This window comes from Centropristis striata, chromosome 9 (genome assembly GCF_030273125.1).
Source record: "Centropristis striata isolate RG_2023a ecotype Rhode Island chromosome 9, C.striata_1.0, whole genome shotgun sequence".
Taxonomy (NCBI): domain Eukaryota; kingdom Metazoa; phylum Chordata; class Actinopteri; order Perciformes; family Serranidae; genus Centropristis; species Centropristis striata.
In genome coordinates, this window is record NC_081525.1 from 1,759,444 (window position 1) to 1,782,165 (window position 22,722).

Here is a 22,722-nt window from a genome sequence, read left to right on the forward strand (position 1 = left end):
TTTAATTAGTTATTTTTTCTCTCACATTGGCAAAAAAAAAATGGGCTTCTTTAGTGACTTTTTTTTTCCCAACAGCACCAAGTGAATTTGAATCACATAATTTGAATTTGTATTGTTCAATTTGAATCATTGCATTAAAAAAACTGAATCCCAGTTGTAATTTGAAATAAAATGTATAAGTTTTTTAACCGAACATTCAGTTGTCAATTGTGAAAAAAAGTTTAAAAACTAATAAATTAAATTTCAAAATTACAATTCAGATTCAGTTTTTCAATGCAATGATTCAATTTGAACAATATAAATTCGAATTCAGTTTCTTAATGCAATGCAAATGCAAGTTAAGCAATTCAAATTCAAATATAAATCATTCAGATTCAGTTTCTGGTGGCCCAGTGATGTCACAGAGGGGGCGGAGCTTCAGATGTTGCAAAAATCCCTGCAGAGTCTTTAACTCACATGTTCAGAGTTTCTTTAATGAGCTTCTAAAGTGTCATATTGGTGTTTTTTAACTTCTCACACACAGAAACGAGCTTCACATCCATCTTCACATTCTGCTCAGAGACAATCAGCCCAGTCGCCTCCCAGAAATGTTGCATTTACCGTCATTTTTTGTGTTGTGCAGAGAGAAAAAGTGTTGTGATATTAAAGTCTGACCCTCATCTCTAATCTAACCTTCACCACAGTGTTTCAAAAGTGTCTCAATTCACCTTTTTTTTTGCAGAAATATAAAATACCAACATTTATTCTGGCGACTGGGTTGAAGAAAACTGTCCAAAAATGTTCTAACTATTCCTATAAAATATATTCATTAAATCTACCACAACTTCTTCATAATCTTTAAAAAAAAATAGTTTTTTTTAAATCAGGTTTTTCAGGAGCAAATTTGGTACTAAAATAATTTCAGTGTTTGTCAGAGAAACAGACCTGACTCAGCTGATAGATATTGATTTGTGTAAAAAATGATTAATATAAATAATTTACCATAATTTCATGCATATGTTTAAAAAAAAAAAAAAAAATTTCAAAAGAAGGTTCATGGAAGATTGTTGTGACTGTTTGTCGTCGTCCTGCTGCTGCTGTGAGGACAGAAACGGGACAGTTTTGAGGTTCGGGTCCCTTTAGAACCTGGTTCATTATCTGGTTCTCTGGTGGCAGAACGCGTCATTCCTCCGGGTCGAGAACGCCGCTTCACTCCTCCGGGTTGGGAACGCCGCTCGGGTAACGCTGCACCAGCTCCTCCACCTCGATCACCTCCGACACCAGGTCCCGGATCTCCTTGATGCTGTCCACCGGCGCCGGGACCTCCGGGACTTCAGGGACTTCAGGGACGGAGGACGGTTCTTCTGGAGCCGGTTCTTTTGCAGCTGGTTCCTCTGGTGCTGGTTCCTCTGCGGCGTTCTCAGGAGGCGAGGAGGTTGTCTCGTCTACCCTCGGCTCCTCGCTCTGACTCTTCTCGTCCCTCTTCTCCTCGGCCGGCTCGTCTGAGCTCACCGGAGACCTGCTGAGGTTCTCCTCGTCCTCCAGGACGTCTGAAGTCGTCGAGACTTCCTCGTCCTCGCTGCTCGGCGCCGTCTTCTCGTCCTCCAGGGACCCGACGACGTCTGACAGGGGGGCCGACTCGCCGCCGACAGACACGTCCAGAGAGTTCTGGTCCGACACGGAGACCTCCTGGTCCTGCTCTGCCTCCTGGCGCTGCTGCTGCAGACCCTGGTCCTGGTCCACGTCTGCAGCTGCAGCTGGGAGTTCTGCCGTGTCGCCACCAGAGGGCGCCTCGGGTCTGGGTTCTGGTTCTGAGGCTCCACAGAGAGACTCTTCTTCACTGGTGGCTGCAGGAGGAGCTGCTGGGACCTCAGCTGGAGGGGCGGCTGGTTCGCTAGGAGGACCAGGACTCTGTTCAGGACTCTGTTCAGGACTTGGTGCAGGACTTGGTGCAGGATCTTCTACCTGTGCTGCTGCTGCTGCTGCTACTTCTACTGCGTCCGTCTTTATGATTTCTAGGACAGCAGGAACTTCTACTGGAGTGAGTTCTGGCTCTTTGGGAGCGACTATGTTCTGGTTTAGAGGTTCTGCAGGGACCACGTCCTCCTGGATCAGAGTCTCTGGACTCTTCTCCTGCGTCTCACTCTGATTGGTTGAATCTGCAGAAGCCTCCGGTGCAACAGGAACTTCTTCTTCTTCTGCCTTCACGGTCTGGACGAAGACTTCCTCCTCGTTCTGAGGCGCCTCGACTCGTTCCACCTTCCCCAGAGGAGTCTCCATGATGGTGGCGCCTGTCGAGGTTTCTTTTTGCAGCTCCTCCTTCTCCTCCTGCTCCTCCTTCTCCTTCTCGGGGCTGGAGGAGAGGCCGTTGACGGCGAGGGGGGACGGGGCCTGGGGCTCGGGGGTCTTGGAGGGCGAGGCCAGCATCATGGCGGGGCTGCCCGGCGTGGAGACGGACGGCGAGGAGAGACTGGAGCGACTCGACTGACTCAGCAGGTCTCTGCTGTCGGTGAACAGGTTGTACTTCTTCAGGCTCGCCGCCTCCTTCACCACTGCAGGAGGAGACAAGGAGGAGACAGGAGGAGACAGGAGGAGACAGGAGGAGACAGGAGGCGTTAGAGGGAGGGAGAGAAAATGTTAAAATTTAAAATGCGTCTGTTGATGCATATTAGAGCATAATATGGACAGAAAAGACAGAAAAACTCCATATTATGGTACGTCCAAATACTGAAAAAAAGTCCTATGTCAATTTTTATGAAAATGGTCAAATTTTAAAATGCCTAAAAATACTAGAAAAGTGTCTATTATATTCTGTTAAATAAATGTAGTAGTATAGTTTGTCCAAAAATAGCACAAAAAAAAGCCTCAATATTATGGGGTGTCCAAAAACGACCCCGTCAAAAAAATTGGTCAAATTTTAAAAAGCCTAAAAATGTGTCAATTACAGTCTGTTGATACGTATTAGGGCATAATATGACCAGAAATGACCGAAAAACTCCATATGATGGTACGTCCAAATTTTGAAAAAAAAGTCATACTATAGCATGTCAATTTGTGTCAAAAATGTTCAAAATTTAAAATGCCTAAAAATACTTTAAATGGTCAAATTATGGTCTCTTGATACTTGCTGTAGTATAATTTGACCAAAAATAGCGCAAAAAACAGCATATTATGGGATGTTGAAAAATGACTCCCGTAGAAAAAAAGTCATACTATAGTATGTTGATTTTTTGTCAAAAATCGTCAAAATTTAAAATGCCTAAAAATGCTTAAAGTGGGTCAATTATAGTCTGTTGATACATATTAGAGCACAATATGGTCAGAAAGAGAGCGTTTGTGTGTGTGTGTGTGTGTGTGTGTGTGTGTCCTACCCTTGGTGACCTCCTTGTGTGTGTGTGTGTGTGTGTGTGTGTGTGTGTGTCCTACCCTTGGTGACCTCCTTGTGTGTGTGTGTGTGTGTGTGTGTGTGTGTGTGTCCTACCCTTGGTGACCTCCTTGTGTGTGTGTGTGTGTGTGTGTGTGTGTGTGTGTCCTACCCTTGGTGACCTGTGTGTGTGTGTATGTGTGTGTGTGTGTGTGTGTGTGTGTGTGTGTGTGTCCTACCCTTGGTGACCTCCTTGTGTGTGTGTGTGTGTGTGTGTGTGTGTGTGTCCTACCCTTGGTGACCTGTGTGTGTGTGTATGTGTGTGTGTGTGTGTGTGTGTGTGTGTGTGTGTCCTACCCTTGGTGACCTCCTTGTGTGTGTGTGTGTGTGTGTGTGTGTGTCCTACCCTTGGTGACCTGTGTGTGTGTGTATGTGTGTGTGTGTGTGTGTGTGTGTGTGTGTGTGTGTCCTACCCTTGGTGACCTCCTTGTGTGTGTGTGTGTGTGTGTGTGTGTGTGTGTCCTACCCTTGGTGACCTCCTTGTCCAGCAGCTGCAGCAGAACGTTCTCGTAGACGTTCTCCACCTGGATGAAGCTGCCGTGGTCCGAGTAGACGGACTGTTCCAGGGCCTGGAGCTCCTGGAGACACAGGGGTCAAAGGTCACGTCAGAGGACTGCTCCTAGTGTAGTTGAGTGTGTGTGTGTGTGTGTGTGTGTGTGTGTGTGTCTGACCGTCTTGCAGCTGGGGGCCAGGTTCCTCTTGATGAAGGGCAGCGTGATGGAGACCAGAGCCTCCCTGGAGATCCTCTTCCTCACCGTGCTGCTGTCATAGTCGTATTGCTGCAGGACACACAGAGGACAGAATTAAATATCAAAGCATAATACGGACAGAAATGACAGAAAAAAACACATCATACAGTGTCCAAAAACTGAAAAAAAGTCATACTATAGTATGTTGATTTGTGTCAGAAATGGTCAAAATTTTAAAATGCTGACGTGACATTTGACATTGTCATTTTACATTTTATTTATTTATTAGTTCTTATTATAAATGTGCATTTACTCCATTATGGTTTATATCTGTTTATTCTTTCTGTGAATAAAGGCTCCCTCAAACATATTCATTATGTTGTTTTATACTGTTATATGTTACCAGTTCATATATTTATGTTTATTTTGTTAAGACGTTTGATTTCTATCGTGAACGAATTATTTCTGTAATTGTTGTGACATCACAATAAAGAACTTCAGACATTTTACTTTTAATGACTGAACTGTAACGTCGTAACAAATATGACTCTTTGACATACTATAGTATGACTGTTTTCAGTTTTTGGACATCCCAGAATATGCTTTTTGTCAAAAATGGTCAAATTTTAAAAAGCCAAAAAAATGCTTAAAATTAGTCAATTATGGTCTGTTAATACAAATTAGAGCATAATATGGCCAGAAATGTCAGAAAAACACCATATTATGGGATGTATAAAAACTGAAAAAAGTCATGTTGATTTTTGTCAAAAAACGGTAAAATTTTGAAATGCTTAAAATGGGTCAATTATAGTCTGTTGATACATATTGGAGCATAATATGGCCAGAAATTACAGAAAAACACCATATTATGGGATGTTGAAAAACTAAAGAAAAGTCATACTATAGTATGTCATATTTTGTCAAAAATCATCAAAATTTAAAATGTATAAAAATGCTTAAAAATTGGTCATTGGTCAATTTTAGTCTGTTCATATGTATAAGAGCATAATAAGATCAGAAATTACAGAAAAACACCTTATTATTCAGTGTCCAAAAACAGAAAAAAGTATACTATATACTATATACTAGCATGTTGATTTTTGTCAAAAATGGTCAAAATTCTAAAATGCCTTAAAAATTGTTCAAATGGGTCAATAACAGTCTGTTGATACATACAAGAGCATAATATGATTACTGTAACTGTTGTGAAATCACAATAAAGAACTTGAAACATTTGACTTTTTAATGACTGAACTATAAAGTCATAACAAATGTGATAATGTCTTTCTGTGACATACTATAGTAGGACTATTTTTCAGTTTTTGGACATCATATCACCATATTATCACCATATTTTTGACAGAAAAACTTCATATTATGTGATGTCCAAATGTTGAAAAAAAGTCATACTATAGCATGTCGATTTTGTCAAAAATTGTCAAAATTTAAAATGTCTACAAAATGGTCCAGTTCCAGTGTGTTGATACATATCAGAGTATAATAATTATTCTGTCTCTCCGTACGGACCTTGAGGACTCGGTGTTTGTTCTTGTCGATGGCCGGTCCCGGGTTCTCCGGGTTGTCCTGGACCGCTTTATGGAGCAGCTGCTGGAAGGTGAAGGCTGCGTTCTCCACCAGCTGGAACACACACACACACACACACACACACAGAGTCAGGATGACATCACAGCAGCTGGAGACACCATCAGCTGACTCATCGTGTGTTTCTTATTGTTTGAAATGTCGAGTCAGCATATTGAAGCAACATTGTTCCATTACAGTCAGAGATAAAACGCCTGAGTCAGAAACATTCCTGGGCCACTTTGTCTGAAGACGAGTCAGAGAACACGAGTCAGAGCTGAAATACTTTAAATTAAAGACCATGAACAGTAAACGGTAAATAGAAAATTTCCTCTGTGAAAGCAGCCAGAGGTGGACAGACTGGAATTTCTGGCCTTGAACAGAAAGCATTTTTGGCAAAACCATAATACCTATCATTGATCCGACTTCACTTTGAGCGTCCTGAGTTCTTCCTGAACGTCTACATATATTTTTTTAAAGAAAAATGAAAAAATTGCTTTGTTAGAGTGATCTAAAAAAACTGTTACATCTCCCTTTTTTCAGAAATCTTCCTGCGTTTTTAATATGGGAGCCAATGAGGCTGTTGGTGGTGTTGGTGGATCATCTATGCGTCCTACGCCCAAACTATAACTCTGACAGCTTTACCAGAGGATTGTGAGGGAGAAGCCTAATTTTCCTTCGTTTCTATGTATAAATTATCTCTGTAGAGTGGAATTTGCGGCCTGGAGCACAGTTTACAAATTTATTTTTTGACAGTTTTTTCTCTCCCTCTACACTCTGGTGATGATGTCACACACTCTGACACGAACATTCCGTGCAATACACACCCATTATAATCTCAGAATTTCTCCAAAAATTATCATGGTCATTGAACAGGGATTGATAAAAAACTATATGACCTATCGAAACGTGGATTAATACACCGATACACAAGACTTGTGTCTACTGTTTAAAGTTTAAATGGAGTCTCTAGGTGAAATTATGCCGGAGAAGCAGAAGTTTAAAAATCTCCAATTATTGTTCTTTTTCGCTCTTTTTTTTCCGGCTGTCCCATTCATTTCAATGCAAAATTCGTGTGTCTGTGTGTGTGTGTGTGTGTGTGTGTGTGTGTGTGTACCTGCTGCAGGTCTATCTGGGCGCTGTGAATCACTCCGGTGATGTTAGAGAATCCGAAGCGTTCCTGAAGATGCTGCAGCTTCTCCTGCAGAGAGCCGATCTTCTGGTAGCAGCTCAGCAGGTTGGGCCTCGACATCTGGGCCAGAGACTGGAGACGCAGGGAGAAACTCAATGAACATGGATATGGAATAAAAAATAAAAATGTCTCAAAGTCATTCATTCGATTTTGTCAAAAATTGTCAAAATTTTAAAATGCTACACACTGATGTAGTAATATAGTTTGTCCAAAAGTAGCAAAAAAAACACCCTAATATGGGATGTCCTGTCCAAAAATGACTCCCTCAAAGAAAAGTCATACTATAGTATGTCGATACATACTAGAGCATATTATGGGCAGAAATGACAGAAAAACTCCATATTGTAGGATGTCCATATTTTGAAAAAAAGCCATAGTATAGCATGTCAATTTTTGTCAAAAATTGTCAAAATTGAATGCTTAAAATGGGCTAAATACAGTCTGTTGATACATGTAGTAGTCTAATTTGTCCAAAAATAGTAAAAAAAATAAAAATAAACAAAACAACAACAAAACAAAACAAAACAAAAACAAAAAAAAACCCATCATATTATGGGGTGTTGAAAAATGACGCCCTGAAAAAAAAGTAAATATGATTTTTGTCAAAATTGGCCAAAATTAAAAATGCCTTAAAATAGGTCAATTATAGTGTATTGATATAAATTAGGGCATAATATGGCTAGAAATGACAGAAAAACACCTTATTATGGGATGTCCAAATAAATAAATAAAAATCAAGACACAATAATTGGACCATTTATAGCATTTTTAGGCATTTTAAATTTTGACAATTTTTGACAAAATCAACATGCTATAGTATGATTTTTTTAAATAATTTGGACATCCAACAATATGGTACTTTATGATACGTGTAGTTGTATAGTTTCTCCAGAAATGACAAAAAAACACCATATTATAGAATGACCAAAAATCAGAAAAAAGCCATACTAGCAAGTTGAGTTTTGTCAAAATTGGCCAACATTTTAAAATGTCAAAAAACACTTAAAATGGGTCAATACTTATGGTCTTTTGATACATGGAGTAGTATAAAGTCTCAGGTTTCTGTTTCCTTCCTTGAGTTACTGTGGTTGTTCTGTCTCTCTGTCTGTGTTTGCTCCGTCAGCTCTGAGGATCTTCTGATGAATAAACTGTGATCTGAAGGAGCTGCTGTGGTTTAATTACTGACACATTATTAAACGTCTTGAGGCAGATTTGTGGTTTTGGGGCTTAATAAATAAAACTGACTTGACTGGAGTTTGATGATTATTTTCTTAATGAATTGTTTTGATTCTTAACTGTCATGCATTATAATAAGAAGCAGCTGTAAGCGATTAAAATCTTCTCAGGCTCATCATATTATGGGATGTCCAAATTTTAAAAGGTCACACTATAGCATGTCGATTTTTGTCAAAAATGGTCAAATTTTATAATGGCTTAAAATACTTTAAATGGTCCAATTATATATATATATATCTGTTGATACATGTAGTAGTATAATTTCTCCAGAAATTATGGGATGTTGAATAATTACCCCCTTTAAAAAAAAAGTCATACTATAGCATGTCAATTTTTGTCAAAAATTGTCAAATTTTAAAATGCCTAAAAATGTTTAAAATGGGTCAATTATTGTCTCTTGATACATATTAGAGCATTTTGTGGCCAGAAATGTAAGAAAAACATCATATTATTGGATGTCCAAATTTTGAAAAAAAAGTCATACTATAGCATGTTGATTTTGTCAAAAATGGTCAAAATTTAAAATGCCTAAAAATGTTTAAAATGGGTCAATTATAATCTGTTAATATATATTAGAGCATAATATGTACAGAAATAGCAAAAAAAACACCATATTATGGGATGTCCAAAAATGCCCCCATCAAACAAACAAAAATCATACTATAGAATGTCGATTTCTGTCAAAAATGGCCAAATTTAAAATGCCTAAAAATGCTTAAAGTGGGTCAATTATAGTCTCTTGATACCTCCAGTATAGTTTGTCCAAAAATAGCGAAAAAAAAACACCATATTATGGGATGTCCATAAATGACCCCCTCAACAAAAAAAAGTCATGTCAATTTTTGTCAAAACTCGTATAACCACAGGGTTTGGTCTATTAAATTATAAATGTATGTATATATGTATATATTGTTGAGACCTTCTTGAGCTGCTCGTGGTTGACCATCTGCAGGACGTCCTGACACACGGCGTCCATCATGTTCTCGCTCAGCGTCCGTCCCTCCTGGAAGCCGGAGCTGACCGGCTCCATCAGCTCCTCCAGCACCGAGCCCAGGTAGGGCTGCACCGCCTCCAGGCACAGCTGCTCCGCCGGAGAGGACACCAGCGCTACCAGGACCACCACACACAGCACATTATATATATATATATATATACACCACCACACACAACACATTATATATATATATATATATATACACACCACCACACACAACACATTATATATATATACACCACCACACAGAACTCATTATATAGCACTTATCTTGTTACTTTGGATTTTACTTGAAACATTTTTAAATATTTTTCTGCTCATGCATCTTCGTGTTACAACATCTTGTCTTTTATTTCTTTATTTACTATTATTTAGTATTATTAACTATGCATATATATTTTTTATCATGCTTTATTTTTTAATTATTTATTGATTATTTTCATGTTTTTTATCAAGCTTTTTTTTTTTTTACTTTTTATCGTTATTATTATTATTATTATTATTATTAATAATTTATTTTTGGGCTTTTATTTGAACCATATTTAAATATTTTATGCTCATGTTACAGCATCTTCTCTTTTATCTATTTATTTATTATTTACTAATCTATTTTTATATATACATTTTATCATTTACTTTTTGATTATTTATTTATTATTTTCATCTTTTTTATCAAGCTTTTTTACTTTTTATTGTTATTATTATGATCTTACCTTACTTTATTTTTATTTATTTTATCTAATTTATTTCTCTTTTTTAAGAGCAAACTGAAGACTTATCTTTTTAATTTGAACCATTTTAAAATATTTTCCTGCTCATGCAACATCTTCCCTTTATATATTTATTTGTTATCATTTATTAGTCTATTTTTATATATTAATTTGATCATGCTTTACTTTTTAATTATTAATTTATTATTTTCATCTTTTTTATCTAGCTTTTTGACTTTTTATTGTTATTATTTACTTTTATTTTATCTTATCTTACTTTGTGTTTTATTTATTTTACCTAATTAATTTCTAAGATGCCTCCAGTGTTCCCTCACTGCTCGGCTCTGAGATGGAGCTTCCTCAGTTTTTTTAATTATTTATTATTATTATTTATTTTTTATTATTTTCATCTTTTTTATCCAGCTGTATTACTTTTTAATGTTATTATCATTATCATTATCATTATCATTATTATCATTATTATTATTATTTTATTTTATTTAATCTTACCTTACTTTTTAATTGTTATTTTTATATGTTATTATTATTTATTATTATTTTATTTATTTACTTTCCCCCTTCTTTATGTAAATTATTAATGAATGAATTATGTGTGTATGAAAAGTGCTATAGAAATAAAGTCTGATTGATTGATTGATGGAAACAACATAAAAACGTGTCCTCACCTCTGACTCTGTCCTCCAGCTGGCGTCTGGAGTTGAGGATCTGGTCCATGTCGGAGTGGAGCAGCACCTCCTGCTGCCGCACCGACACCCGGCACTCCTCCTTCAGGGCCGACAGGCCCACCAGGAGGTGCTCCTGGATCAGGATGTAGGCCGCCTCCACCGTCTGGGAAACAATCAAATAACCTTTACTGTCATTAAATATCAACTACACAATGAAATGTAAGTGCCACTGCATGAGGAACATAAGTTAAGACAGTCAGAACGCAAAACAACATGAATAAATAATTTAAAATACAGAGTTAAGACAAAGACAAGGATGTGTGATGTCATGAATAAGTATAACAATAAATAAATGACTGAAAATGCCACAAAATTATAGATAAAGTAGATAGCTACAGTCATGGACAAACATACTGGCACCCTGCACTTCTGCCAGATAATGCACCACTTCTCCCAGACAACTGTTTCAATTACAAATGTTTTGGTTTTCACATGTTTATTTCTTTTGTTTGCATTGGAACAAGACAAAAAATGCAGAGAAAAAAAGCCAAATCTGATATAATTCCACACAGAACTCCAAAAATAGACTGGACACAATGATTGGCACCTTTTCAAAAATTAAACTAAATAATTGTTTTTCAAGCATGTCATGCTTTCTCTGCTTTTTTTGTCCTGTTCCAATTCAAACAAAAGAAATAAACATGTGAATAACAAAGCATTTGTAATTGCAACAATTTCCTGGAAGAAGTGGTGCATTATCTGGCAGAAGTGCAGGGTGGCAATATTTTGGGCCATGTTTGTCTTGCACATATCCATTGTATTGCACATTTCCGTTTTATTGCACATCCTAATTAATTTATCCTGTGTGGGTGTTAATGAATCAATCTATGTGCAGATTCTCGCCTGCAGCACGATGCAGGATTTATTATTCCAGATTTAACTGGTTAAACTTCATCAAACGCAACGCTGAAACGTTCATTTACATTAATTTCATGTGTGAGTCTGCAAATGAAAACAATTATTTTTGATTTGCACAGACAAGAAAACATCATCATCATTCATAAAGGATATAAAAGATATGAAGTGACGCTGATATTTCTGCCTGTAAGAGGCGGCAGTGGGCTCAGTTTTAATGCCCGATTGTCTGGAAGGATCCAAAGTTTGGCTGAATTGAAGCGAGAGAAAACCCGACACAGCCAGATATCTGAATGAAGATGTGTTCTATGTGAACCCACCAGTCTCCTCTTTACAGACATGCCCACTTTTGCTGATAACATGCAGTAAAATCTGTTATTGTGTCCACTTGTGTGTGAATCTTTGTGGTCTCTCTACAGTCTGTAAGCTGCATAAATCGGGTCTGACTGGAAAGCTGAGACTCTTGACCTCTGACCTAAAGATATCTGAATAAAAATGTGTTCTATTTGTACCCAAAAGTCTCCTCTTTACAGACCGCCCACTTATGCAAATCAAATGTGGTTTGGGGTAGAAACCATGCAGGTTTTCCCGAGATAATATATGACATAAATGACATGCGGAGTTCCGCAGGGCTCCATTCTGGGTCCTCTAATTCATTGGTACCAACCACAATAACGTTCCAGGAGAAAGGGAGTAAAATGTGTTGTTGTGTCCTCTTGTGTGTGAGTCTTTGTGCATCCTGGGGTCCCTAAACAGTCTGTGAGCTGCATAAATGGGGTCTGAGTGTAAAGCTGAGACTGTTGTGGACTCACTGAGCCCAAAGTTCTTCATGTTGATGATGTTAGTGAGTGAAACCAGATCACAGAATGGATTTTTCTCTGTTGTTCTAAAGGTTTTGGTGTCTGAATGTGGGATTCTGGAGGAGTTTAAACATTTTTATCAATTCTTAAGTGGTTAAAGTGAGTTAAAGTAGAAAAAAACTTTGTGTCATAACTCACAGCGAACCAGACTCTTTTCTTCTCCGTCTTCTTGGCTTTGAGTCGAGGCAGCATGTCCTTCTGGAGAGACGGCAGCAGCTGCTCCATCAGCACGTTGGCCAACACCTGAACACACACACACACACACACACACACACACACACACACACACACAGCTGGAATTATTTTTTTTTTCCAAAACTCATTAAGTATTTAAAAACCCATATTTTAGTGCCAAAACCCAAAGTGATGTCAGATTTCTTGCAGCTTTCTTGCAAGTGTCTTTTTATATTCTATAATAAAAATCAGGTGTGGAAATATTGCTCTATTTGTAACTGGCAGCCTGGACTCGTAAAATATATAAATATATTTTTCACTATGAACCTTGATTTAAAGGGAGCATGTTAGTTTCTGGTGAAATTAGCAGTTAAATCAAATAAAAATCAGACCTGAAAAGTCACTTTTTGAGAAAATGTCTCTAGAAATAAAAAACTTTATGTGTAAGACAACTGATTATTTTTGTTTTAATACCAAACTAAAGGCAAAAAACACGTCTTATCCAACATGAAACATAAAGAAGAAGAAGAAGTTGCTGCATGGAAATATATTTTAATAAAATACTTTTTACAATATTTTTTTTACAATCTTTTTTGGCTTTTTTGGCTTTGTGAACTTTTGTTTTTTGCTCCTGACTGACAATTAAATGCTTTAAATTTGGTTTAATTCTCACTTTTTATAACTGCATGTTTTACATTTTTTATTTTAACTGCTACACGACTTTTCATCTCAAAGTTCAGAGGTGGAAAAAGTAATCAGATTACTTTACTGCAGTAAAAGTACAAAAGTATCAGCATCAAAATGTACTTCAGTACTCGTTATGCAGATTGTTTTATATATTCTGGATATATTATTGGATTATAATTAATGACATTTATGTAAGCAACATTTTACTATATATTTTCTTTTTATTAATACTCTGTTTTGTGGTTTAATGTACAAAAATGTGTAAAATAATCATGTTTTTATGTTAAATCTTGACATGAAAAGTAACTAAAGCTTTCAGCTGAATGTAGTGGAGTAAAAAGTATAAAGTATAAAAAAGGAAAGCACAAGAACCTCAAAATTGTACTTAAGCACAATGAGTAAATGTACTTAGTTAGATTCCAGCTCTGATAAAAGTTTTAACTCGGACACAAATATGTAAATTATCTCTCTGATAAGTTTGATTTATGATCCTGCAGATGTGGTTTTGAAAACTGAGAATGTGTTTCTGCTGCCAACATTTCATTCATTCCTCTCATGTCTCAGCTCTGACTCGTGTGTGTGTGTGTGTGTGTGTATGTGTGTGTGTGTGTGTGTGTGTGTGTGTGTGTGTCCTCTGGTTTGAGTTTTACTGCCGGTATGAGCAGCACGCTGAGAGCAGAAAACAGGAAATGTCTCACTTATAGCTCAAACAAATTGACTTTAAACGGTGTGTGTGTGTGTGTGTGTGTGTGTGTGTGTGTGTGTGTGTGTGTGTCACTTCCTGCAGCGAGTCAAACTTCCTCTCACCTCCGACTAATTGTGACTAAACACAATATGAGTGAACAGCGACACAATGGAGCTTTAACAGAGTCACAGAGGAAGAGGAGGAGGAGGAGGAGGAGGAGGAGGAGGAAGAAGAAGAAGAAGAAGAGGAGGAGGAGGAGGAGGAGGAGGAGGAGAGGAAGTGCTGAGTTTCTCCTCCTGTGAGGATGTAAATGAGGCGTGTCGCTGGTTGGTTGACTCCCTCCCTCATGAAACACTGGATGCTTTTCTTTAGTTTCACCTCTGAACTCAAATTATAAACGTTTTAAAGTATCTTGGAAGGGAGAAGTGTCCAAACTATAAAACCTTTCCACTGGGGTGCCTCAAGGATCAGTGCTAGGCCCCCTTCTCTTCTCAATTTACACCACCAACCTCTCAAAGACGGAGCTCCTCGTCATCATGCCTACCTAAAAGCACTGACGTCCTACAGGACTCAACCTGAACCACGGCTCTTAACTCTCATTTGTACGTTGCTTTGAATAAAAGCATCTGCTAAATGACATTGTAGAATTGTAAACTTGAAATAAAAAAATGAGAGCAAAATTTGAGGGGCTGATTTTTAGCTGTAAACAAAATTTGGATCACAAAACAGCTGCAAAATTTCAGCCAGATGAATAAAACCATTTAAAACTGTGTGTAAAAGCTAAAAGATGTTTATTTCCTGTTTCTGTATTCATTCCACCAACAAATTATTCTGTCTCTGGATTCTGACAGACCTCCGATTGTTTACAACAAGCAACGGACACTCTGTGCACAGTTAGCATGCCGGTTTGTTTACAACAAGCACGGGAGACTTTGTGCACAGTTAGCATGCTGGTTTGTTTACAACAAGCCATTTGGTTATTGGTCATTTTACGTCTTTTTTTGGTCATTTCATGTATTTTCAAAGTAATTTTGCATCTTTTTTTAGTCATTTTATGTCTTTTTTGGTCATATATACATGTATCATTATATATATATATATATGCCATGGTCAGGGATTGAACCACCGACCTTCCGATCAATGGGTGCTCCCCCTATTCTGTAGTTGTGTTGTTGTAGTTTTTTAGTTCAGGTGTTTGTAGTTGTGTACTCACTCTGACATCACTTCCTATGAGCATGTCCCAGGCCTCGTAGCGCTCTTTGTCCTGTCTGTAGAGCTGGATGGCCTTGAGGAACGCCTGGACCTCACATGTCTTCTTCTTCAGGAAGTCTGACACACACAGAGATTAAAAATAATAATAATAATAATAAACATTCATTTTCATCCACACAGCAGGAGATTTAATTACATGTCTGAGTTTAAATCTGCGATGTGAATCAATTAAATCTGCAGCAGAGACGTTCTGCTTCAACACGATCATAGAGACGTAAAAAGATTATTATTATTTTTTTCCGTTTCATCTCCTCCGAGCTGGTGTGGCGAGTCTGTTGCCGTGGCAACTGCCGAAAGGTCGGTTCAAGTGATGCAACTTAGATGTGAAACACTCCGAGATCAGAGACAGAAAGAGAGCTGCTGCTTCACAGGGAAATATTCATTTTTAATCAGTATGATAATGTAGAAAATACTTTATTATTTCATATCACGGCTGCAATTATCATCATGGATTAACTGATTATTCTATAACATTTCAGATAAAGGTCAAACTGTTCTCTGAAATGTCTTTAAAAGTCAAATATGTTTAATTTATTGTCATCTTAGTGTCAGAAATCTCTTCAAATTTGAGAAACTATTAATATTTCTCATGTTTCATCAGTATGATCATTTGGAATATACCTTATTATTCCATATTAGGGCTGAAACTGACTATTATTGTTATTATTGGTTAATTTTAATGTTCTTTTCTACTAAACTGATCAATGTTTAGTCTATAAATAGTCAGATGAAGGTGAAATTGTCCTTAAAAATGTCTTGTTTGAACAGACCAACAGCACAGAAGTAAAATATATTAACATTTAGTGTCTCAGCTCTTTATGGTTGAGACACTATGAATGTTTATCATTTTTAATGAATATGATAATGAAGGCTTCATCACTGAATAATCTTCCTGTTGTTTTCTATGAAACGGATAAACTGTTTTAGTCTATAAAGTGTCAGATAATAATGAAACGTGACCGAAATTTGCCTCATTTATAGTCATATTCGTGTCAGAAAACCAGAAAATCTTCACATTTCAGGAGCTGGATTAGATCTTTAATTAGCAATAATTTTGATTTTGTTGGACTAATCAGAAAGTCAAAGTCAAATTTATTTATAGAGCGCATTTACAGACGGCTGAGCCGCACCAAAGTGCTTCACATAAAAGTGCAAAAAGTGCAATAAAATACAGAATTGACAAAGGTAAAAAAGAGACTAAAACTAAACAAAACAAAACAAAACAAAACAAAACAAAACAAAACAAAACAAAACAAAACAAAACTACGGAAGCCCTGAACCGCAAGTGAAGAAATTTTTTTTTGAGATGTTATCTTGTTATTTCGAGATCATATCTCGTTATTTCAAGATAATACACATATGTTAAAAAAAAATAAGAATTAAAAAAAAAAAAATCTTCCAAAATTTTTTTTTCTTCAGATATTATCTGATTATATGATCTGGACCAGTTGTGGACCAGTTCTAGATCGGTTGTGGACCAGTTCTGGGTCTGATCTGGACCAGTTGTGGACCAGTTCTAGATCAGTTGTGGACCAGTTCTGGGTCTGATCTGGACCAGTTGTGGACCAGTTCTAGATCAGTTGTGGACCAGTTCTGGGTCTGATCTGGACCAGTTGTGGACCAGTTCTGGGTCTGTTCTGGGTCTGTTCTGGACCAGTTGTGGGTCTGATGTGGGTCTGATCTGGACCAGTTCTGGACCAGATGTGGACCAGATGTGGACCAGTTGTGGACCAGTTCTGGGTCTGTTGTGGACCAGTTGTGGACCAGTTCTGGGTCTGTTGTGGACCAGTTCTGGGTCTGTTGTGGGCCAGTTCTCACCTTGGTTCTGGACCAGTTCTGGGTCTGTTGTGGACCAGTTCTCACCTTGGTTCTGGTGGCGGATGCAGTCGGACATGATGGACAGGAAGTTGTCCTGTTTGATCTGCTGCCTGAAGCAGAAGTACGAGTCTCTCCTGTAGGGGAGACGCAGGTAGACCGGGAACTGACCCGGCATCCCCGACAGGGGGGGGGCGAAGTCCTCCTTCACACCTGGAGCAGGAAACAGGAAACAGGAAACAGGAAACAGGAAACAGGAAGCAGAGATCAGCTGACGAGTTTAAACTGACAGAGAGAAAACAGACGTCCCAGAGGAAGAACTTTTATTTTTATTTTTGTTATTTTTGTGACATTTATCCCTTTTTTATTTTGTTTTTGTCTTCTCCATTTTTTTATAGTTTTATTTTGTTATCGCGTTTTATTTATTATTATTTATTTGTTTGTCTTTTTGTTCCTTTATTTATTTTTTGTCTTTCAGATTTATTTATTTTATTGATTATTATTTATTCTTATTTATTCTTTTAGAGTCTGCAGACTCTGGTGATATTAGCTGCTTGTTGTGTCTTGTGTTGTTGCACATTCCTGATGTTTGCAACACTGTCGACTAGTTTCTGATCAGAAGTCATGAAATTATAACAAAAACTAAACTAAACTAAATAACAAATCATGCAAAATGTTGCTTTGAACTGATGTTTCCTGTCGTTTTAAATCATCAGAATAAAGGAAGCTTTTCCGAACTTGAACAGGAAGGGATTTTACACAATATTTATATTATTTTATTGACTTCTCTAATTTTATTTATGTAGTTACATTTCACAGCATGGATCTCAAACTCTTTTTGGTAATTTTTTGTCTTTTTTTTAAGTAATTTTGTGGGGGTTTTTTTTAGTAATTTTGTGTATTTTTTAGTAATTTTCTGTATTTTTTTGGGTAATTTTGTGTTTTTTTTTAAATTTTGTGTCTTTTTTGGTCATTTTGTGACGTTTTTTGGTCATTTTGTGTCTTTTTTTAAATAGTTTTGTGTCTTTTTTAGTAATTTTGTGTATTTTTTGGTCATTTTGTGTCTTTTTTGTGTCATTTTGTGTCTTTTTTTTAAATAATTTTGTCTTTTTTTAGTAATTTTGTGTCGTTTTTTGTCATTTTGTGTCTTTTTGGTCATTTTGTGTCTTTTTTGGTCATTGTGATCCTGCCTCCAGCGGCCCCCAGGTAATTTGAGTTTGAGACCCCTGTTTTACAGTATTTAATTTTGTTATTTTTGTGGCATTCATCCCCTTTTTAAATTTATTTTTGTATGTGAAAATCAAATGTTTTATTCCACTTCTGCTCTAATAATCTGCACGTTTATCTGCTTCATCACGCCTCGTTGTTCTTTAAAGCGCCGGCAGCGTTAACAGAAGATCTGCATGAACGACTGAGAATAAATAATAATATTATTATTATTATTATTAATATAATAATCAGCTGTCAGCTGCAGACGCTGCTCCACTTATTCATCATGAATAAAACTCCCTCAGGTCAGAACATGATGTCTCTCTCTGCTAAACACTTTTTATTACATTTTAACTTTATTCAGTTTTTGTACAGAACATTTATTACAGTAATTACAATAATTATATTAATTAGATTAGATTAAATTAGTGAGGATGTCTCTGGTGAATCCATGTCAGAGCCCTGTGGGTTTTTTTTTTTCATGTGAATTCTTTGGAAACTTTCTTCTGTTCAAACCTGCATCGACACAGAAAACCGGTTGTACCGGCGACACGGTTGAAGGGAGATTTTCCACTGAAAACGCAAAAAATAAATAAAAATGAAGCAATCTCCTCCTGCAGACTGAGACTCGACTGGAACATTCAGGTGTTTCTGGTGGTTTTTATCTTTCAGACTCGAGTTTTACCTAAAGAATTTTACACAGTAGAACCATTTAAAACAGATTTTATGACATTTAAAAGCTGCAGCCACAGAGTTAAATATTTAACTTGACCCACTTTCAAATGGTTTTATACCAGAGGTCTCAAACGGGCGGCCCACGGGCCAATTGTGGCCCTCGTGACGATATAAGTGGCCCCCGCCTTGATATGAAAGTTTAATGTGAGTTTTATATGAATGGCACTTTACCGTGTCGTGTGTGGAAGGTCCCTTTAATTACTGTTTTTGGTAATTTTGTGTCTTTTTTTTGTAATTTTGTGTCTTTTTTGGTAATTTTGTGTATTTTCTGGTCATTTTGTGTCTTTTTAAAAATAATTTTGTGTCTTTTTTTGGTCATTTTGTGTCCTTTTTAATAATGTTGTGTCTTTTTTGGTAATTTTGTGTCTTTTTTAATAATTGTGTCTTTTTTAATAATTTTGTGTCTTTTTTTAATAATTTTGTGTCTTTTTTGTTAATTTTGTGTCTTTTTAAAAATAATTTTGTGTCTTTTTTAAGTAATTAAGTGTTTTTTCTGTCATTTTGTGTCTTTTTTATAGTTTTGTGTTTTTTGGTAATTTGTGTCTTTTTTAATAATTTTGTGTCTTTTTTGAATAATTTTGTGTCTTTTTTAATAATTTTGTGTCGTTTTTGGTAATTCTGTGTCTTTTTTTTAGTAATTTTGTCTTTTTTGGTAATTTTGTGTCTTTTTTTGGTAATTTTGTGTGTTATTGTTATCATTTTGTGTCTTTTTAGTAATTTTTGTGTATTTTTTGGGGTCATTTTGTGTCTTTTTTTTAGTTTTTTGTGTCTTTTTTAAGTAATTTAGGTTTATTTCTGTCATTTTGGGTCTTTCTTGGTCATTTTGGGTCTTTTTTGGGTCATTTTGTATCTTTTTTTAGTATTTTTGTTTCTTTTTTTGGGTCATTTTGATTCTGCCTCCAGGTAATTTGAGTTTGAGACTCCTGGTTTATACCATCAAATACCATGAAATAAGTAAAATAATATAAGTAATAAGTAATAAGTAAAACTGTTAAGTTGATAAAGAAGGTGTAACACAGATTTTGGGTGATAATTTTAACATTTTGCTTCTTAAATGAACAGTTAAAATGCAACATTTTGACCTTAAAACAACAGTTTCGGACATGTTTCAGGTGAAACAGCGTCTCTGTAACTCAAAGAGTCCTTACAGCAGTAAGTCTGTTTTATGGAGAAACGTTCTCTGGTTTTCTCTCTGATCTCCTCCAGCTGCTCCGCCTCCACTCTCTGTGATTTATAGATATTTACATTCCACATCCACTCTATCCGTTCTTACCTTTCACAATAAAAGCCCGAGACATACACACTGCACGCATGTTTACCAGAAAGAACTCAGATTCACTAAAAGGTGAGTTGGTCCTCAAACCTTTTACTGGATAAACTTTGCAACTGTCACAAATTCACATCGCTGCATGAAAAGTTTTGATGCAACATATTGAGTGTTTTACGGTATGACAAGTGTTGGTGTTTATATGCCTGTCATGGTAATTACTATATTGACTTATTGTCAACATATAAAAAAATGGACACAATAGTTTTTTTCTGGACTCAATATATTGTTTACATGTGTGACTTTTTGTGGGTTTTTTTGTGTTTAAAGTAAAGCTGAAAATGTTTGACAGGCAGTTAATTTAATAATAAAATAATATAATACATAATGATTATCTTATTGTAAGCTTTGTTAACAGCCTGACGGTGTGTTCAGAGTGGACGCGTAGCGAATATTTCGCGCGACAAGATTACATACAAAGTCAATGCAAACACGCGAATAGACGCAAATTTTTGCCGGCGGCGCGAATCGCAGGTTTCGCGCGACGCGAATGCCGCGATTGACGCGAATGTCGCGGTGCGAATGAAACAACGCGAATTCGCGTGAGTTCAATAAATTCAACTTTGGCGAAATATTCGCGTGACGCTGTGTCGGGACAGCCTATCAGCGTTGAGATTCTGGACGACAGTGACGTCATGCATCCCGGGAACCCGCCTATTCCGGAAAAATGGAGGAGAAACTTATTGTTGCGGTCTGTGGGCTTCCCGAGCTTTTTGACACATCATCACCCTCCTACCGCAACCGGAACCATAAAGATCTTGCCTGGAGGAGGGTGAGTGAGGTCACCGGTCTGCCTGGTAAGTTGTGACAATGTGATTTCAGCTATCTGTTGTAGCTACTTCTCTACAAAGTTAGCATTAGCATTAGCAGCCTTCGCCGGCCGGCGAAAATTCGCGAGTTATTTACTCGCGTGATCAACTCGCGCGAGTAACGCAACGCGAAAATTCGCAACGCGTCCGGTCTGAACACACCGTGACAGTCTATTTTATTTGTTTTGGCTGTAGTTTATTTATGTTTTATTTATCTACGATATTTAAAAATTTTGCGCGCATGGTCGGTGGTGCTGCCCCCGCGACCCGGCCCCGGATAAGCGGACAAGAATGGATGGATTGATTTTAATATTTCTTTTCCACATTTCAATTCCAATGTTTAATATTCTCCAGATTTGAAAAATTCATTGTTGTGGAAAAGGATGTATTTAGTCTGCTCTAATATGGTTATAAAACTAAAACAACATTGATACAACGATGCTATCGTTCATCAGGATAGTTTCTGGGAAAATATATCATCCTAAAAAATGTGTTATGGCGAGCAGCGACAGCTTCTACAGACATCACAGATGCAAATTAGCAAGAACAGGAAAGAGTGACCGAGCAAGAGGCTGCCAGACAGTAAATCTGAGACTGACCTCCTGAAATAAAAGTCTGCAGACAGACACACAGATGTTGACTAGTGACATTAGCTGCTTGTTGTGTCTTGTGTTGTTGCACTTCTTGATGTTTGTCCACTAGTTTCTGATCAGAAGTCATGAAATTATAACAAAAACTAAACTAAATTTAAACCCAAAATCATGCAAAAATGTTGCTTTGAACTGATGCTTCATGTCGTTCTAAATAATCAGAACAAAGAGACTTTTTGTGAGACTAAATCAATGATCCTGCTTTGTGTTTGTGCATCTTTAATCTTTATCGTTGCTAAATTTCCTTCTTGCTCCCTGAACCTCCCACCTGAGCTGCTTTTAGCCGTGTGGAGCTCCAGTGGGAGGCTCTTTGTTGTTTAAGATCACAGAGGAAACTCTTCAGGTCTCTCTGCTCTCACAATCAGAGGAAGACTTGAAACACAAAATAAAAGCTGCTATTTCTTCCATGCATGCAAAAAAAACAACCTGAATAAAAGTTCTTTGTGCATTTTAAATTTAATGAATAAATGATGATTTAGATGGTAAACTATCTATATTTGGAATCATTTTATTTGCACGTGATGCCACTTTTCCTTCCTTATTGCAGCATGACATTAGAGAGAAACATGTTCCTGCAGTTAATCTGCAAAAATAATCATTAATGCATCACTTTGTGTTGCTGTAATGTGAAACCAAGAGGTGAACGAAGCACACGGAGGAACTCAGCGTCTCTTTACGAGCCTGTTTGTGTGCAAACAGTGATTACGTAACGTGTTGGTCCTGCAGAGCTTCATGTTTACTGTCAGCAGAGAGACTGATGATTGTTCACATCAAACTCCTGCAGCTCTACAGATCAGCTGCACAGACAAACTACAATTTCTGTATGTTTAAATTACATATTTCAGGGTGTAATAATCTCTCAGTGGAGGTGGAAGAACTGCTCAGTAATACCACTGTGCAGAAGGTAAAATCCTGCATTAAGACTTTTAGTTCAAGTACCAAAAGTTTAAGTTCTCATCATGCAATTTGGTGAATTTCAGTGTTATAGTTATTGGTGCATTCATGTGCATCGCTTTATTGTTGCAGCTGGTAAATTAGAGCTCATTTTAATTTATTTATATGCTTCTGGTAGAGTAATCTGCAATAAAACTTA

The 22,722-nt window shown here is 36.9% G+C and overlaps 1 protein-coding gene across 1 annotated transcript in view; it reads right to left on the minus strand.

Moving 5' to 3' along the window:
* Positions 1 to 307: 307 nt before the first annotated feature.
* The window catches only part of niban1a (niban apoptosis regulator 1a), a 51,651-nt gene continuing 29,236 nt past the window's right edge, over positions 308 to 22,722 (minus strand). The window contains exons 5-14 of the mRNA XM_059341813.1: positions 16,948 to 17,112; positions 15,026 to 15,141; positions 12,405 to 12,509; positions 10,492 to 10,654; positions 9,021 to 9,208; positions 6,791 to 6,937; positions 5,620 to 5,730; positions 4,075 to 4,182; positions 3,870 to 3,981; positions 308 to 2,531 (exon numbers count right to left, since the gene is read on the minus strand). Coding sequence (XP_059197796.1) covers positions 1,189 to 2,531; positions 3,870 to 3,981; positions 4,075 to 4,182; positions 5,620 to 5,730; positions 6,791 to 6,937; positions 9,021 to 9,208; positions 10,492 to 10,654; positions 12,405 to 12,509; positions 15,026 to 15,141; positions 16,948 to 17,112 — 2,558 coding nt within the window. The 3' untranslated portion in view covers positions 308 to 1,188. The remainder of the gene's footprint in view (positions 2,532 to 3,869; positions 3,982 to 4,074; positions 4,183 to 5,619; positions 5,731 to 6,790; positions 6,938 to 9,020; positions 9,209 to 10,491; positions 10,655 to 12,404; positions 12,510 to 15,025; positions 15,142 to 16,947; positions 17,113 to 22,722) is intronic.